Source organism: Perca flavescens, chromosome 22 (assembly GCF_004354835.1).
Source record: "Perca flavescens isolate YP-PL-M2 chromosome 22, PFLA_1.0, whole genome shotgun sequence".
NCBI lineage: Eukaryota > Metazoa > Chordata > Actinopteri > Perciformes > Percidae > Perca > Perca flavescens.
The window spans coordinates 10,974,025-10,991,270 of NC_041352.1; the positions used below are offsets into that span (position 1 = coordinate 10,974,025).

General features: G+C 40.6%; 1 protein-coding gene across 1 annotated transcript in view; it reads left to right on the plus strand.

Moving 5' to 3' along the window:
* The window catches only part of ctnnd2a (catenin (cadherin-associated protein), delta 2a), a 251,489-nt gene that overhangs the window by 209,499 nt on the left and 24,744 nt on the right, over positions 1-17,246 (plus strand). The window contains exons 20-21 of the mRNA XM_028569226.1: positions 11,335-11,587; positions 16,351-16,435. Coding sequence (XP_028425027.1) covers positions 11,335-11,587; positions 16,351-16,435 — 338 coding nt within the window. The remainder of the gene's footprint in view (positions 1-11,334; positions 11,588-16,350; positions 16,436-17,246) is intronic.

Consider the following 17,246-nt stretch of genomic DNA (forward strand, 5'->3'; position numbering starts at 1 on the left):
CTCAAGGGTTTCAAGCCTTTAACCTAACCATTTTATTCTTGCATACACACATACATACACACACTCACCCTCTAGTACATTGAAAGGTTGCACTAAACAGGAGAGCAAAAATGACATTATGTGCCTATTCCATTTTGTGTTTTCCTCACCCACGTCAATTTTTCCATATTTTGCAGCCCCTGCTGTTAACAAACTGCACCATGGTGAGTTTCTGGAAGGCTAGCGAGCTGAGAGACAGACTGACCACGCCCACTGACTAACTGATACCAAGTTGACACAGACTTCTCGGTCCCTGTTGCATCGATACTTTATGACATTTTTGTGTCGCCTTCGGAATGATTCTCTTGTGTGTAAAGGTCTGTCTTTGTCTAAATGTCTTTTATCAGCACACTTTGTTCTCCCTGGCACTCTCCGTCCTTTGCTCCACTGTGCCAGACTGGGAGCGTGACAGACAGAGAAATAGAAATGGGGGAAAGAAAGAAAGATGATGCAATATTTTTTGGGACTCGAACAGCTATCCCTGCAGGATCTAACTTATGTTCAGGTGATCTTGGGCAGTGCACAGACACATACAGTTTTTTTTCTTCCTCCAAAGGACTTTGACATATTCAAAATTGTGCCCTCAGGATTTTATTCATGAACATGTATCCACTTGTTGGGACCCAACTGATCATCGAGAAGCGGTACTGTGGAACTATCTAACCATCTCAATCAGAATTCTCCGTGACTGTGAGTGTGTGCTTAAATAGAAGATGTTTGTGTGTGTGTGTGTGTGTGTGTGTGTGTGTGTGTGTGTGTGTGTGTGTGTGTGTGTGTGTGTGTGTGTGTGTGTGTGTGTGTGTGTGTGCGCATTTGTATTTCTTCCCAAGCAGGCATCTTCTCCATGTCAGTGGAATGCCTTTAATGAAGCCACAAGTTTCTTACCGGGGGGGGGGGGTCCGCCTTTCCTTCCTCTCTTACTATCTCTCCCTCCTCTGTAGTTACGCTGTAAACCTGTCACCCACAGACATCAAAGAGAGACACAGAGGGCGAAATATAACTGGTGTGAAAAGCACCAAACACAAGAAGGCAGAATATTTTACGACGGGGGAAGCGACAGCATGCCGCTTTCCAATTTACCTCCATTTCTGACCTGTTAAAACCTGCTGTGTTTCATCCGTTTGTACTCTCCTCTGCATTTCCTTTTACTTATTTAATTATTTATTCAAATGTTAAAAGCAATACACCCCACGTTCCAGCGGGGAAACAGACTGTCTTTGGAGGTCATTCCTATTTATTTTGGCTTGATGAGGATGCGAGGATGTTAAAAATTGGTGACTGCAGGGTCTGTGTGTGTACAGGATGGGATTCATATTTCCACTTCTTTGTGGCTGCTTTCCAAATGAGCCCATAATCCAGAACTCATTATAATGCTGTCATTTTTTTATGATTTGGATAATAGTAAGGGGAAAATTAGTCAAATTGGTGTCAATAAAATGCCCCTCCCTCCTCCCTAATGGCAATATAGATGTTTAAGAGTATCTCCAGGGTTTGTGTGCTGATGTAATTCTGGTATATAGCCATAATACTTGTTTGAGCTCTCAGAGGCTGAGATCCATGAACCATAACTTTTATGTTTTAAATGAAGGAATATTCCCACGGAACAGAACCCAACAACCTGTTGTTTGTATCTGGCACCCCCTGTCGATGAGGTGATGTACTACTGATTCAAACTCACTCAGAAGGCACTCGTTTTGTCACTGAATACTGAATATCTTAGTTGTGGCACTTAATAATTATACAACACTTCAAATGAACTGGTCAGATCAACACATTGGAGTAATGTTTACACACAATGCTTCATCTGTTAAGAGAAAGATAGTTTGCACACAGGATATTCACCTGAATATGTAAATTGCATGAGTCTCAAGGTAGTCAGAGTAGTCCTTTAAGACACAGTGTCAGTTTCTTTCCTCACAACTCAAAGCGGATTTCACAGCTGCGGTTTAAACTACTGAATGTTTGTCTATCATTACGGTGGTAAACTTCCATTGTAACATGGGCTTTTATTCAGCTTAGAACAGACTCAAAGAACCCAGAAAGGCCTTGTAAACCTAACAGCCAGAAGCTTTTGGTACCAGTAAGAGTACAGCAGCCCACCTCAGGGACCCCCAACCCATTCACTGATAATTGTGTATTAACCATCCTTTATTCTCAGACAGTCGGACGCCACGACCAATCAAGCCGTTTCATCTTTGCCCACATCGCTCTGAGACAATTACCTCCAATTTTACTTCAATAACACTCTCCCTTCTCCGTCAGTAAACAATCAAATCACTCCATTGTTGAGGGTAATTGGATCTCTTTAAATCAAATCAGCCATTATGGCCCTGATGAAGCACGCCCTGCTCAGCGGGACTTAGCGACACATGAGAGAATGCAGAACAGGAATACAAAAGCATCTCTGCCTCCCAGGTGAAGATGGCTATATTGGAGGAGCTGTGTAATACTTAGTTTATTAGACTGTGCAGTGAACAGCACAGGGCTTGTTTTTCTCCTTGAGGATGTGTTCCAGGTGTAGCTCACATTTCAGTGACAGAGAAATAAGCTTGTAGAGGTTGTTTGTGTCACAGTAGGACATTAAAGTAGAAGGAGTCGCCAACCACTCATCAAAAATCTATTTTGATTTGCTCCACAGCTCGTTTATTTTCTCTCCTTCCTACCAATGATATTCCTGGCTTTAACACTTAGCTTGGCTTCTGGTTGTATGTACTACAGTATGCTGATTGATTCTACTTTTTATACAGCTGTACTCATTCTAATACATTCAGGTTAGTCATTTGTCAACTAAATGCCTAAATATGTCAATGCGGCCTCAAGAGATAAATTGTATATTTAGAAGGAATTGAAACAAAAAAAATGTCTTCATAAGGGTAACGAGAACATCAAAAGATTCAGCTTTTAAGATGTGTTGAATTTTGCATTGACATTTTGGACATACATTCACTCCCTCTCGTTTATATATATCTATAATGTATCAATGCGTTTCTTGCAGGCTCTGGGTATCATAGTGTCTAGATGGAAGAAAGAGGACAGATTTGATTTGACTCAAGTAGTTTCTGAGCAGAGTTTTGCTTTAGTTTTGTCTTTGCTATTTATTTCTGTATAAAGTATTTTTGTTTGTTCTGTGATAAAACTGTAAAACACCCCCACAAGAGAAAAAAAAATGGCATTGTGAAGTTGAGATTAAATAAACATCTTACTTTGAAACAAAACAAACAAACAACTCCAGGAAGCCAGATGACGAGCAACGTGAATGTAAGGTGAGATGTGTGATGTTGTGCATGCATTGCTGTATGTTTGTGAGGTGAGGTGTGTGTGTGTGTGTGTGTGTGTGTGTGTGTGTGTGTGTGTGTGTGTGTGTGTGTGTGTGTGTGTGTGTGTGTGTGCGTGCGTGCGTGCGTGTGTGTGGGGCTTTCAGTCATGCTTCTTTGCACCTGGGAGCGTCTTCCACTAACAAGGTGTGTTATTAAAAGGGTTGGAAATAACAAGGGCCTCTCAATTTGATTATTCAGCTATCAAATGTGTTTGACATTGCATTTGTCTCAGCATACGCTAATGTGTATGTAGGCTAGTTTTTCTCTGTTCTTCCTCAGCTTTTTTCTGTTCTTCTTCTTCGTTGTTCCCCTCTTCCTCTCTCTCCTTCTATATAATCTTCTCTGTTACTCACTCGCCCCATGAGGAATTAATGTGATGATGTTGCAGAGACTGATACGGATATGTATGCAGACACCTGTGTGTACACACACACACACACACACACACACACACACACACACACACATTCGAGGATATTTTAGTGAAATGCTGACAGCCAGGGGCGGATTAAGGTGGTCAGGGGCCCCTAGGCTGCTCTTTGTGTGAGGCCCCCCCTTAATCATTGTGCTTTACTGGAAAAAATGTATTTAGTGCCATACATGGTCCACATGCAAATAATAATAATAATAATTTTAACTGACACACACACACACACACACACACACACACACACACACACACACACACACACACACACACACACACACACACGCACACCAATTACCACTACACCACATAGGTAAAATGAGAAAACTACATCATAAAACTAACATCAACAGAGATGTAAGTGGAAAGAATACCAGATATTATCCTCTGCCACCACAGCACCAAAACAATTACAATGAAAATGTAATTAAACAGCAAAGCAGCAGAATTCCCTGGATTCACAGTTCAACAGCAAGCTGGTAATCACTTTTATCTTTATAAACCAACAGGTAGGCTACAGCATCTGCAGCAGTGCAAAACACCTGGTTTTACTGAGGCAAAATCACAACATCACTACCAGTGGTGGAAGAAGTATTCAGATCTTTTACTTCAGTAAAAGTACTAATACCATACTGTCCTGCATTGAAAATGTTACTTAAGTAAAAGTATGTAAGTATCATCAGGAAAATGTACTTGAAATATTAAAAGTGAAAGTACTGAATGTCGAAAAATCCTCATATTTTTTAAACAAACCAAACAGTACTGTCAATCAACTAGTGGTCTATTCATCTCAGCTGACTTGTAGGCCGTTATATTGTTGGCTAGTTTAGTTTAGAATCAAACATCACATTTTATAAATTACATGTGTTTTGTGTGCAGAAATCTTAATGTGTAAAGTAACTAGTAACTAAAGCTGTAACAGATGAATGTAGTGGAGTAACTAAAGTAACTAGTAACTAAAGCTGTAACAGATGAATGTAGTGGAGTAACTAAAGTAACTAGTAACTAAAGCTGTAACAGATGAATGTAGTGGAGTAACTAACGTAACTACTAACTAAAGCTGTAATAGATGAATGTAGTGGAGTAACTAAAGTAACTAGTAACTAAAGCTGTAACAGATCAATGTAGTGGAGTAACTAACGTAACTAGTAACTAAAGCTGTACCAGATCAATGTAGTGGAGTAAAAAGTACAATATTTTTTTACTGAAATGTAGCGGAGTAGAAGTAGAAAGCACCATGAAAAGAAAAGACTCAAGTACCTCAACATTTGGACTCAAGTACAGTACTAGAGTAGCCTGGATGCCAGCCGAACTTAGCCCCGCCCACAAAATTTGAGGTCGGGAAGTTCACATTCTGACTAGAATCTGAGTATGACCATGTCAGGCTAGTACTAGAGTACATGTACTTAGTTACATTCCACCACTGATCATTACTGAGACACAAACCACTGTGCAATACACTAAACTGTGAATAAAATAAAAATAAAAAAACAGCAGCAGCAGCACATAACACTGTTATTAACAACAATAATGAAACAGCAGCATAACATGTAGACTACATATTGTTGCATAATCATCACGCCTTTAGAATTTTTTTTTTTAGAATTCAGATGCAGGATCCAAGTTATAGGTAGTAGAAGGGACGGACTGGGACCAAAAATTGGCCCTGGCATTTTGGCGCAGACCGGCACACCACATAAGATCACAAATACCACCCGTCCTTGCTCTCCCCTGAATGTGTATAGTAACTCCTACTCCTTAAAACTATTAACGCCATGTAAAGGGTAAGCAAGAATCATTGAGAGTTGACACATTTAATACAAAAAAGTGCCATTTATTAATATAATAAAACGGTATACTCCTCATGAATCATAAAACAATATATATTATCATTTCATGACTGAAGAGGCCCTGTGCTTTAATTTCAAGAGGTCTAGCATGAGTTTTTGTCTGCCAATGCAGATAGAAAAGCTACAATTCTCATTAAGAAAGCTTACATGATGTGCAACGTTTATCTTGGCTACTTTAAGGACACAAATGCACAAGCACAAGCTTAAGGTTTGGTGAACCTTAAGGTGGTGTTTTGTTTATTATTAAGATGTAGGTGAGAATATGATCAGTCAAGACTCAGATACCCGTGCACGTAGCCAAACTAATGCAATGATACAGTATAGCATGCCTATTTCTTTTATTGCTGTAGTGTTATCATCAACAGTTTGTCCACCACTCAGTTTTATCAAGGGGTTAAGTGTTTTAAGGGGAGTTGTGTTTACCGCAGCCGGTTGTAGCCTCACTCCCTCATCTCTGTCCCTCTCCTCCTGAGTCTCCTCCTCACTGTGCATGTCACTGTAGCCGACACCAGCACCACTATCATCGGCCACGGGAGCTGATGAAGGTCCTGCTACTGGCCAAAACATGTCTGTCCATTTGACACATTTGGCAGCGTTTTTTTTCTCACGCAGCTTCTCAGCACCTCCTTTGCGTTTCTTCTCCATAATCTCTATTACTGTTCTAGCCTGGCAGATGCACACCCGAAACTGCATGCAGGCAGAAATCCCAAAGAGGGTGCTGTTTAAAGATACGCTGTCCTCTTCATTGTCTTGGTTAACGTTATCCTCACCTAGCGCCACTTCACAGCTAGCTGCTGCTGTAGCGGCATATTCATCGCTTTGGACTGTTGTTCTTCATGTCTGTATACCCAACAGTAGTCGTAAAAAAAGATTGTCATCTTTGGCAGCGTTGCCAAATACTTATCGGCGTCTTTTTTCTTTTTTTAGACTCATCTTGCTTCGTCTCTGTTTGTGTACTTCCAAGCTCTCCTGTCACTGTGTTTATCTTTCGCACCGCGCACCGTTATGGACTAGTCCATTTCAATTTGAAAGTAGGGGGTGTATGGAAAAAAATTGTCTATGTGATATTTTTGACTAAAGTGTTTTTTGGCCAGCCCAGAGTCAATTGAAAAAACAATGGGCCAATTAAAAAATACATTTTTCTTATGGGCCAATTAGGGTCTTTTTTTTTTTAGTAAATTCAAAATAATAATAAATTGTCTGGCTAATCCGGGGCCCCTGCACACATGGGGCCCCTAGGCTGCAGCCTCAAAAGCCTGTGCATTAATCCGCGCCTGCTGACAGCAGTTTATCAGAGCATCTGTCTGTTAGCAGAAAATACTTACACGGGGATGACTCTAAGAGTTTTAACGTCTTTGCCTACACTCTTCACTCTTCTTTTGTTAATACCTACAGTCAGTCAGTTGATAAATTTGTCACTATATCAGTCAATCAATTAATTGTCGGTCATTCAGGCAGCAAATTATCTGGCAGTCAGTCAGTAAATTAGCCAGTCAGTAAATTAGCCATGCAGCAACTCCGTTAATAAATCAGTCACTCACTCAGAAATTAGTCAGATCATTAAATCAAGAAAGGGTGAATGAATCAGTCATCGGCCAGTAAATCAGTCAGGAAATTCTGATTGAAGTCAGTCAAAAAAATGAGTCTCCCTCTCAGTATGCAGCTTCATTTTGTCCTCACAGCCAAAAGACAATGACCGCTTAACCTCTGTTCAGCCTGCTGGCCTGAGATAACACTTGGCCAATTAACTCACAACTCTTTCCTTATGGATAGAGTTTGTGTGTGTGTGTGTGTGTGTGTGTGTGTGTGTGTGCGTGTGCGCGTGCGTCTTTGTGTGTGATTGTGCATGTCTGTATGTGAATGCATATCTGAAGCCTTCATGTGTGTGTGTGTGTGTGTGTGTGTGTGTGTGTGTGTGTATGTGTGTGTTCCCTTCCTTCATGAAGGTTGATAGTGTCATCTGATTTCCCTGCTCTGTGTGTTGCTTTGCTGTTCTCAGCCCAGATCACTTAAGACGTATTAGAGGTAATATGAGTGAGGGATTTACCACCAGCCTGTAATGCCTCCTTGGACATCACAGTGATTTAGGCGAAAATATTCAGCATTTTGAAGAAGTCAAGAAGAAAAGCAGAACGATAGGAAATAGAGATTTTAGCAGATCAGATTTGGCTGTGATTGCATTCTCCATGTGAAGGAAAAAATCTGTACCCCACAAGGATTCTTCTTACTTTTATTTTTCACTAAGACTTAATAAATTGAAAGTAGCACCATGGGCTGTGGAAGATTATATATCTGATGCAAAGCAGCAGTTTGATAGGTATTCAGTAGTTTTGTAATGTTGCTGTGAAAATGAGTTGTTTAGAAATAATTTCACCAAAAAAACACCACAACTGTTTTGCCTTTATTGCAAATTGAGTATTTTGCCCTCTATTTATGACTGATTATACAACAGTGGATTCAATACTTACAGTAGCACTTTGGGTTTTTATCTACTTTATCTGATCCAGCACTTTGGTGGAGAACTTGCATTTGTAAATATAGAAGGAGACAATGACTCACACTGAGCAGCTCTTCAGTGCTGGGTACACACACCAACTGGCATGCACTCACAAAGACATGCTTTCACACCCAGCAACATGTCACAGAGAGGGTCGACTGATTCATGCATGTGGAGATGCTCAGTTGATTGAAGTGCACCTTTTTAATGTGAAACAGGGTTACGGGGCTTGTCCTAGTGGTTCCATTGAGTGGATTTTGTTAAAGAAAATAACCACGGTTCATTATTCAACAATTACCTCTGCATCCAAATTGATAGTTCTTTACCTGGAACAGGACCTGCGGATTATGTCCCCTCAAGATGATTGAAGTGCAGTTGACAGGTTTTATGAAGGTCAAGGTATTTCTTACCTCTTGACTGCCGCTCTTGTGTAATGAATCTCCCCACACCACCTCAGTCAGCACAATCTCCCCTTTCCTCTCCCCTCTCACCAATTCCTCTCATGTCTTCCAATTTCCACCTACTTGCTCTGATCTCTCCTTTATTGGCCCCTGTTCACAGTCATCTTCATATCTGCTGATCTCACTCTCGTGGGGAACTCTCTCATTGGTGTTTTGGAGTAACTCAAAAACAGACACTTGCAGGAAATAACACTCAATTGTTCCCCCATTACAGTGTAGTGGGGTGAAAGTTTTCAGAGTTTAGTAAATTGAAACAAATAAGACAGACTAAGACTAAAACCAAGTTGGGTTTTTGTATTTTATTAAAAACATATATGCAAATAGGAGCAACATGATTTCACAAAAGGCTGCAGCCCCGTGTGGAGTCAGTTTCTCAAATGAGTGAACAAGAACACTAGGCTTTTATGCATCTTCAGAGTGACAGCACACACGCACTTGGATTATTATGACGCTACAATTTTGACAGGCAATCTGATACACATAAAGACAATCAGAGAAATACAAGAGACATCTTGGAGCCATCTCACCTCCTCCTCCCTGTACGACTGTCATCCCCCCAGTTACATCTTAACTGGCATGAGAAAACTAGAGATATTTTAGGGTGACCTTGTACATTTATCGGTTCAGGCAAACAGTGCTCACATAATGTTCCAGACTAGGTGTCTCACAAAGTTAGAATCAAAATCTACATGTGGGAAATGAGATAGACTCTTTCAGCATTTGTGAGAGAATTAAAGTAGAAATATAACATAAAAATATAAGGAATTATGCTTAAATGTAATTTTTCCCATTACAACAGTACATACAGTATATGTCCCAGCGAATTTGACGATTCACAGTGTAATCATTGTAAGATTTAAGAGACAAATATTTGTTCAAACATAAAAATGTTGGCATCTAAATATAAGCCAACCACTCTCATCTAAACTAAAACAATCTATATTTTGGGGATGGTATGTTTGATCTAAGACCAGCATTATAGACTACCACTGTGTGGGTGAGCTTAGATTACATGTACTATAGGCTTCGGTCATCTCCTCTTTGTAAATCTATACTCAGCCCACTCTGTCGTTAAGTCCCGTTCACTCCAAATGTTATTACTTCTATCTGCTCCCCCCTCTCACTAACTTCCTATCTGACAGCATCTCCGGCACTTCATAATTACTCCATCGCTCTGTTTCCTCATTCTCTCCAACAACCCATTGTTTGAATGTCAATTTTTTTTTCTCACTTTTCTTCATATGCCAGCCTTTTCACCAAAATACCACAAGTCTGCCCCTTTATTGGATCCTCAGCATGTCGTTATTAGTGTGCGTACATCAGAAGATTTGCAGTGTGCCCCCTCAAACTAAAGATTTATGGAGGTATCCAAACCACTCACTAGCTGCACGAAACGTTTGCTAGTGAAAATTGTAAAAGGGCAATTTTACTTTTATGTGATAGAGGCTTTGAAGTTTCTGTTTATTATATTGTTGAGGTGCTATGATGGGTTTTGATACCGTACCAGTCATCCATAACCACACTCATTGTAAATGCTTGTCAAGAAGCATCCCTTTTTTAGGGTTTATGAACTATCATAGGAAATATAACATCTCACCCACGCATTGTTTTTTCCCTGTATCGTTTGTCGTCAAAGCTCAATCCACTAGCTTCTATATCAGGGGTGTCAAACATACGGCCGTGGACCAGAACCAGCCAGCCAGAGGGTCCAATCAGGCCCACTGGATGACTTTGCAAAGTGTAAAAATTGCAGAGAAGTAATTATTCCAATTGCAAATTTACCACTTTAATCTCAGAGAACATCCAAGTTTTTTTCCGTAAATTTACGACTTTAATCTTAGAGTTTTTTCTCTGAATATTACCCCTCTCTCCCTGGTCCGTATTTTTTTTCCTACAATGGCCTTAGGATGCTGTCGTAGCAGAAGCAGCTTGCATTTGCCAACATCAAGCTGACAAGAAACTTTGTCGCAGATAAAGTTTCTGATCTTTCTGGAGTGGTTTACTGGTCTGGCCTAGCCTGACAAGCCAGACCCACATCAAGATGTTGGGTCTGGGAACTCACCATTGGCAGGCCTCAATCCGAGGGGCGGGATAAACGGTTGTCTTTCAAATTCCCTCTGCACTCATAGCCAACTAGAGCAACGCTAGTTGATAGATTACATTTTTGCCCTATCCGGTTGGCAAAACTCCAAACATATCTTCCTTATTTAAGAATGACTTCAGTTCTTAACTCCAAGTCTTTCAGAGTCGTGGCCAAAGCCGATTCGACAGACTGCTGTTGGCCAGCAGCAGCAGCAGCCATCTTCTTTGTTTTCACGTAGCAGGGAATTCACGCGCAACTCTGCCGTCCTTATGTTAAGCCCGCCCACCGACTCTATACACGATGTGATAGGCCTGACCAGAATTGTTTTTTTCCAGCTCGCAAGCCAACGGAGAGTTGCTAGACTGACCCTGGCTGCAAATTACATTTGCTGCCGCTAGGGTGGGTCTAGATTTATAGGCTAGGTCTGGCCCACTTGAGATCAAATTAGGAGTATGTGGCCCATGAACTAAAATGTGTTTGACAGACCTGAATGAACGTGTCATTTCTATTGTTCACAAAAATCCATCCTTTTTTTAAAACAACCTTTTGTCATGTTTCCAACCAAATTGTCTATACTGTATATGGGAGGATGTGCAGACAGTCAAATTTGATCAAATGTTTTTTTTCCTTTTCCTTCATTTTTTCCCACACACACACCAGGTAAATATGCCATGAGAGATTTGATCCATCGGTTACCGGGCAGCAGCAGTAGCAGCAGCAACAACAACGCCACCAGCAGTGGGACCTCCGGGACTACAGGCCCTCCCAGCAAGGCCATGTCAGACGATACTGTTACTGCCATCTGCTGCGCATTGCACGAAGTCATTACCAAGAACATGGAGAACGCCAAAGCCCTACGTGATGCTGGAGGCATAGAAAAACTCATCGGCATCGCCCGCAGCAAAGGAGACAAGTGAGTAGGCCAAAGTTTAAAAAACATAACACAACATTTGGTCATTTTTTATCTACCAGTACAATTTCTGTTTAGTGTGACACTTTAAAGTTAGAGAAAACCTTTTTTTTTTAAAAACCTTCTTAATACTGAACACTGGTTTGACAATTGCTCTACCATTATTAAATAATACATGTTTTTATATATCCCTTTACCCATTATCCTTTACATGGGTTGTCCCAGTGAGAATAAAAGCTGTAACACAGCGTTAGTGGCATGCTACTGAGCTGCACCACAGAGTTCATTCCTACGACTTAACATCTACTTGATAGGCATTTGCAGGAGTCCTAGATTAGGTTCAGCAGAAATCCTCAAAGGATGCTATAAAGGAGGGTAACAATATATTATAACAGCTTATGGAAAAGTATGCCATATGTATTTATAACCATAGAACAAATTTATTTACCTGTGCTGCTGTTGAAATGGTTATTATACCATAACGATGATATGTGCTTAACATTTTTCCAGATTTAAGCAGGGATAATTTTCTGTTCAGTAACGGTGAAGAACACTTACTGCAATCCTTCCGATATAAGCACTAGTTTCTGACACAGAGGTAAAAACAAAGGAATGGATGAATGTTCTGTCGCCAAAATAATCTCAGAACAAAATGAGAACGCTCCCTAATGACTTGCAGTGGCTTTCCTCTTGCTCAAGGACAACCAGCCCTGAATAACTGCAGTAGCTTAAAGGGATACGTCACCGTTTGTTGAAATAGGACTTATCACGGTCTCCCCTAGCTGTAGATAGGTGGGCCAATGCATTTTTTGTGCATGCATTGTTTTAGTCCGGTGCAACACCGGTGCAACACCGGCAGCGCCACCGCTAGTTAGCTTAGCGTAGTAAATGGAATCATATGTTGACGGTTGGCATGTTGTGAATAAAAGTAAGCCAACAAAAGACAAAAAAACAACCTAATTACTTGCACTGAGACAAAAAATGCGTTGGCCCACCTATCTACAGCCAGGGTAGACCGTAATAAGCCCTATTTCAACAAACGGTGGCGTATTCCTTTAAATCCTAAAATGTAATGTAAAGACTAGGAAAAAATCTAAACAGATTCTCATTGTTGTATTGTGCTGTACCTGTCTAGGCATCATTCAGCTCACCCTATACTGTCTGTAGTGACCAGTGCTTTAATGTGGCCCCACATCCATCATTCACAACTGCACCTGCATTCACTGTGACCATTCATCCACAAAAGACGTCTGGAGAACAAGAAAGATGCAGCAGGAATATAACTCCTGTCACCATGGGTGTCCAAGCAGGGTGTTCTGCCTAGCTGCTATGGCAACTACCAGGTCAGGGGTTGCCATGACACCGGGGCGTTATCGGACGGAGGTCAAACGTTCATTTATTGTAATGGAGAGAGACTCAGTCTATTTAGGAAACTGTGCTCAAGGGTACCATTACAGAGAGAGATGAGGTGCAAATTTCATAGTGAGTGTAGGTAGCTGCTAATGGCCCACACATCTTCATTTTCTCAGGATAGGTACACGGAGGATAAATGCTCCTTATCAGCAGTGCCATGCCACATTCACATAGTTACACACTTTCAGATTGGGAAAATGCGCATTACAGCACCACCATAATCAGACACAATTCACCAACTTATTTGAAAAAGTAGGAGATGAGAAATACAGTGAATTGAAAAAGATAATATAAACATTGGTTTATGATACCTTTGAAAAACATCAATGCCAAAAACATCCCCGTCATGTAAACAGCAACACAAACATTTAGCCTCATTTAACAAAAGTTGCACCCATATTACTTCAGTCAAATGCAATGAATAATCACAATCTTACAGGTATCAACATCTTTGTTGACGTTTCAAGGGACAGTTCACCCCAAAATCCAAAATACATAGTTTTCCTCTTACCTGTAGTGCTCGTCCTAACTGTAGCTAACCGATACTGCCAGCTCACCTGAGTTAGCTAACGCTACAGTTCGACCGAAGAGGACGCCGTTAATGTTTACGTCTCGCGATGTAACGAGCACAAGCCTCACGTCCATGAGTAAGCTTCCTTATGTGCGGTGATACGGTTGGCAGGTGTAGTTTAGTATAAATACAACTCTAGTTCCTATATGAAACTCACAACAAACACATCTCTGTGGATTATCTTGAGTTACCGGGTCATGATTTCTGGAAAGAGGCATTGCTGTTGAGTCTTTTAAATGTATTTTTTGTCGCGTTGAGCACCACAAGTTGAATGCGATCGAGTTCAATTATATTCGACAGAAGGCAGACATCTCTATGGACAATATCTTCAACACTGGGCAACTCACAACAATACAATCAAGATTGATAAATAGCCCTACAGGGAAGACTGAAAACATTTTGATTTGAGTGTGAACTGTCTCTTTAAGGTATTGAAGTCAACAGTGTCCATTAAGATTGTTTTTTTACTTGGGATCACTTACAATACATTCCAGTGCATTGTGTTAGGCTGTTGATACCTTCACCCCATGCTGTATTTCAATCTTCGAAACACTTTCTGTTCTTTTTACTGGGGAAAATTAACCCCAGAGTGAAGCCTCTTTTCAGGCGGGACCTTTGTTAATTTTAGTGGACAAATGGAAAATTAGCTTTCCTTCTGCTTCCCTCTGTAGCTGTTTGAAGGGCAGGGCTTTTGAACTGAATCCTACTGGAGTAATTTTTTAGCTAAGTGGCAGAGATGGGACCATTAGCATGGCAAGGAGGTTCATTTTAAACTCATCTGGAAACTCAGTTGTTGTGCAATGAAATCATTCTCTGCTGAAAATGGCCCTCTTACTCTTAAAGGAATATGCCACCGTTTGTTGAAATAGGGCTTATCACGGTCTACCCTGTTAAAGCAATGGTCAATACAGACAGTATAGGGTGAGCTGAATGATGCCTAGACAGGTACAGCAAAATACAACAATGAGAATCTGTTTGGATTTTTTCCTAGTCTTTACATTACATTTTAGGATTTAAAGGAATACGCTACCGTTTGTCGAAATAGGGCTTATCACGGTCTACCCTGGCTGTAGATAGGTGGGCCAATGCATTTTTTGTCTCAGTGCAAGTAATTAGGTTGTTTTTTTGTCTTTTGTTGGCTCACTTTTACTCACAACATGCTAACCAGCAACATAGGATTCCATTCACAATGCTAAGCTAACTAGCAGCGGCGCTGCCGGTGTTGCACCAGACTAAAACAATGCATGCACAAAAAATGCGTCCACCTATCTACAGCTAGGGGAGACCGTGATAAGCCCTATTTCAACAAACGGTGGTGTATCCCTTTAAAGCCATCACAAGTTCCAGTGACCTGCACACATCTTATGCAGCTGGTTGAGACCAGGGCCACGTTCAGCCCCAAAAATACCTAGAAATATTTTTTTTAAACTGAAACAGGGGTGCGGTCTGCCTTTTTATTACCACAAGTTTACATACACATCTCTGCTGATTGGGTATTACCTGTGACACAGACAATAAAAGAGAGTGACACCCATCAAACGATAGAAAACATATCTCAAACGTTCCGAGGAAACATGCCATTCAACACAGAAACCGTAGCAAAACAGTTCACACCGTTTTGAGATTGAACGTGCTCCTGGGCTTTATGCATAGACCATAAACTGTTAATTTTAATGGACAAAGCATCTGGTTCGGCAAAGTGCTGCAAATGCGGAAGTGCCTTAAACCTGCATTCTGTCTGAATTTTAGCAGGGGGCAACACTTGCGGTTGCAAAAGGAGGTTGGTTTCTGTACAAGTCTATGAGAAAGTGACCCACTTCTCACTTGATTTATTACCTCAGTAAACATTTTCATAATGAGTTTATGGTCTCAATCGTTTTAAAATCGTCGATAAAGCAGGGGGTGTTTTAGGGCATGGCTATGATGTGATTGGCAGTGAAAGTGTGTAACATAACGTGGCTCCTCCCTCACTCTTCCCTCTCATCTAAAATTGTCACATCCGCAACCAGGATGGCTGCGCCCATAACAGCAAACTCGACGAGTCATAGCAGATCTCCACAAACCAATGGGTGACGTCACACATGCTCTGTCCATTAATATTAACCGTCTATGGCATAGACTGTAGATGTGAAGCTAAAACATCTTGATCCTGGTGGATAACTGTAGTATAGGTCATAAATCCTGCCCTCTATGTTAGCGGATTGGACATTAGCCAAATAAAAAAAATCACAGTACACGTTAATTTGTTTCCCAAAGATCTTTTTGGTCATTTTAGGTAATTCTTGTGACACTGATGTTTGTTCAAGTGTTAATTTCTCTGATAAGTTTGGTTTTTATTAGTTATTTGATGCTATAAGAATGGGGAGAAACATCATGATTGACAGCTGTGATTGACCCGCGATTGGTGTCATCAAAGTGGGGTGCAGGGACCCACAGGGGTCGTTGAAGCGATTCCAGGGGGTCCCCAACAAAAAGGGGAATGATTTATTTTCACTATAATTTCATCCATAAGTAACACAATGACAGATTGTACAACTATTTTTCTCATGGGTTTCATTCACTTTCGTTAATATAACATCTTAAAGCAAAAATTCTATCAGGTAGGGGATCCTGGGACAAAGTCTTATCAGATGGGGGCCCGTGGTATAATTTGTGTCAGTTTAGGGGTCCTTGATGTGAAAAAAAGTGTTCTGGTAAAGGGAAAATAATAGCGTAGCAAGATAATCCAAAGGAATTGGGTCCAGGAGAAATAACTCATTCTCTCTTCTCTATCTATCCCCAGACACTCAGCAAAGGTGGTAAAGGCAGCCTCTCAGGTCCTCAGCAGTATGTGGCAGTACAGAGACCTGCGCTCCCTCTACAAGAAGGTAGGATGTAGTACAAACCATGTACTCAATTCATCTCACACTGTGTGCGTCCTATTTACCTATCATGTTTCCTGTCACTCTCTACTGCCTACAGCACTATTTCAATGCTTAAGAAATCATTTTTGCATGCCAGACGCCACTTTCCTTACTGCCTATTGTCATACACATGCATTAACTCCAGGGTAAACATTAATATTCTACTTACCGATGCCATGTACGGTCAAGTATGGCTACTGGCTACAGGTATGAAATCTACTGTCGATGAAGAATGAATATGACATTTATCTCTGCAGTGATATATCTTATTTTATAATGGATTAATCACAATTTAGTGTGTTGTGGTGAACTAATTTTACCCTGCAAATATGAAATCAAAAGTTCTAATGATAATTTTAACATGAAACCAAAACATTGTTCTAAAACAGTGCAAACAAACCTGTCTCCACATTATGAGATATCTTGCTAGAAGCATAATGCCGTCATACAATAGACACCATCCATTAATTTGTGCTTTGCAAATCTCCTCTGATAGGGGACTCTAATATAGTCATTGATGTGTACTGTGAATAAAGTATATTTGGATAAACCTTTGTTTGGAATGAGCAACAAAAGTAACAAGCTTTGGCAATATAAAAGTAAGATATAAAATTGCCTGGTCTTAGCACTCCTGCTAATTCTATTAGGTGTTTGACACAGCATCTAAATAATTGAAAAGTAATTACTATGTATAACTTATTGGCCTTGAACTGTCTGAGGATGAACTGTGTTAGATTTTCATTTTCACTGAAGCAGATGTTGAGGAGGAGTCTGC